This window comes from Rhagoletis pomonella, unplaced genomic scaffold (genome assembly GCF_013731165.1).
Source record: "Rhagoletis pomonella isolate Grant_MI unplaced genomic scaffold, Rhpom_1.0 Rhpom_scaffold_16123, whole genome shotgun sequence".
Taxonomy (NCBI): Eukaryota; Metazoa; Arthropoda; class Insecta; order Diptera; family Tephritidae; genus Rhagoletis; species Rhagoletis pomonella.
This window is the reverse complement of record NW_023474646.1, coordinates 1315-3427: the sequence shown is the minus strand read 5'-3', so window position 1 is coordinate 3427 and position 2113 is coordinate 1315. Positions and strand designations below refer to the sequence as shown.

Sequence of the window (2113 nt, the reverse complement as noted above, 5' to 3'; positions counted from 1 at the left end):
GCGACCAAAAATTGTTCGTTCCCAAGAATGTGTCCGCTTATAGGAGAGGTCCGCTTATTAGAGTGTCCGTCTGTCAGAGTTTTCACTGTAATTTGAATTTTAAAATTTCTAAATGTGGCGAATTTTCGCAGCTGGTCGATTCTTTTTGACTATTGTAAGACTATGTGGTTGTATGGGATGTTAAACTTGATTTTCGGTACCGAGGGGCTTGCCAAATTACAATTTTTTAACAACAAAGGCAGTCTACGTATTTTTCAAAATCAGTGAAATATACTTGGTTAGTTGGCACTCCGAAAATTTAGCCATCTTGAAACTACAAACTTGTGCATGCTCAAAATCACTTGATGGATCTACATCAAACAGATAGCAAGAATGATTAGCCAAGTATCTTAAGCCTCATTCTTGTAAGGCTCGCACTCTGACACAGAGAAGCTCTTCAACTGTCTCCTTTGAGCCCGTGCCATGCCGCTGTGGCCGAACCTATTAAATGTTATGGCGATCCTCCCGGCTTCCATACCAACGGACAAAGGCCTCTGGAGACAGCTGACAGTTTGGGAGGATTTTCCTTGCTCAAACCTCGGATACCGTTGTTTGGAAATTTTTTATTTATTCATATTTTTTCAGTAACAATACTACAAACGTAGACTACCGAGCACATGAAGGTTAATGGCAAAAATAGAAGAAAAAATGGGAATAATAAAATGTAGAAATAAATACAAAACAAAAAAAAACATCACGCCGATATTTTCGTATAATACAACTTTTAAATGATGTACATAATTTTAATTCGCACTTCATTTTCTAGCATTTTCTATCTCACCTTAAAGGAATAATTGCACCACCTTCTTCCATATAACTACCACACACTTTCATTTAAATCACTTTACTCCCATTGCCAACCAAGCTAACATTCACTTCAAAATATAATTAACTTTACTTTCGTTTTTTTTTTTCTCTTTTCCTCATCTCTTCTCCGCGCACCGTGCACCGCTTTCAGGGTCTTCTGGCATGCACTATCCATCAGCAGAGAATAATTACTCCACCAACTCGAACAGCATCTGCAGCAGTCTAGCCAGCGCGCAAGATACGCTGTGGCGTGTGAAAATGGCTGCCTCACAGCAACACTCCTCGGCGGCGGCGGCGGCGGCGGCGCCTTCTGGCCAAATCTACATTGAACAACCGCCCGGCTCGGTGACGTATGGCACTTGTCTGGATCCGCTGACGCAATGCGTCGTTGACTATGTCGGATATCCGGTGCCACCGCCACCGCACATAACTCAAGCATCCGCCACAGCGGCGGCGGCGGTGGCGGCGGCGTCTTCATCAACGACGGTGGCAACGTCTACGCCTGGCAATTGCGGTAGCCCACACGATTTTTCAAATATCAGCAGCCACAGTATGGGTGCGCCAGCCAGCAACAATTTGAGCGTTGTCAGCCAAGCCGTCATTGGGGAAAGTAGCCGGCGACAAGAGTACGCGGATGAGCTGCAACAGTTGCAAGAACAGTACGAGCAACAGCAGCAGCATCAGCTACAGCGGCAGTCACCGCCACAGCCGCCACAACGTTTTGGCACACTGAAAAAATCGCGACAGCAGCAACAGCGAATGGAACAGCAGCTAGGTAAGTGTGGATGGAAGAGTGGAGGCGGGTGTATATACATATGCCTGGGTGAACAGGCATTGCTCTGAAGTTTTGTGGGAAATGTGAAGCAGTGGCAGCTAATTGCAAAGATATTAATGCAATTGCAATCGGCTGTGGCACTAGGAAGAAGTATTTTGCGTATACGCGTGGGCTGACGTAGTGCAAGATGGTGCTGTGTGGATGCGCAATGCGCATATGGAAGTCGAAGTTCAAGTTTACTTTTTCTGCTGATTCGTGAAATTTTTAATTGAAATTTTGTATGTGCGCGTGGTTAATTTTACAAGCGGCAACGAAGCAGAAATCGCTGTGCCATAAGAATTATTAGCCGACTGTTAAAATGAGTTGTGAAAGAAGGAATTTTCCGACTGACTCAGTTTTTCGAAAAGGCTAAGCTCATTTCTTAACATTAGAGGTGTTTCTAATTCACTTGAGGAGAGAATATAAAACTTGAAGTTTAAGAAGAGATAAAGT

The 2113-nt window shown here is 44.1% G+C and overlaps 1 protein-coding gene across 1 annotated transcript; it reads left to right on the top strand.

Annotated features, from left to right (window-relative positions):
* Positions 1-1008: 1008 nt before the first annotated feature.
* Positions 1009-1621, top strand: LOC118757276 (homeobox protein B-H2-like; the record flags this gene model as incomplete). Its single annotated transcript, XM_036492003.1, has 1 exon — positions 1009-1621. A coding segment is annotated over exon 1 (613 nt), but the record flags the coding sequence as incomplete, so codon positions are not given.
* Between the last annotated feature and the right edge of the window lie 492 nt (positions 1622-2113).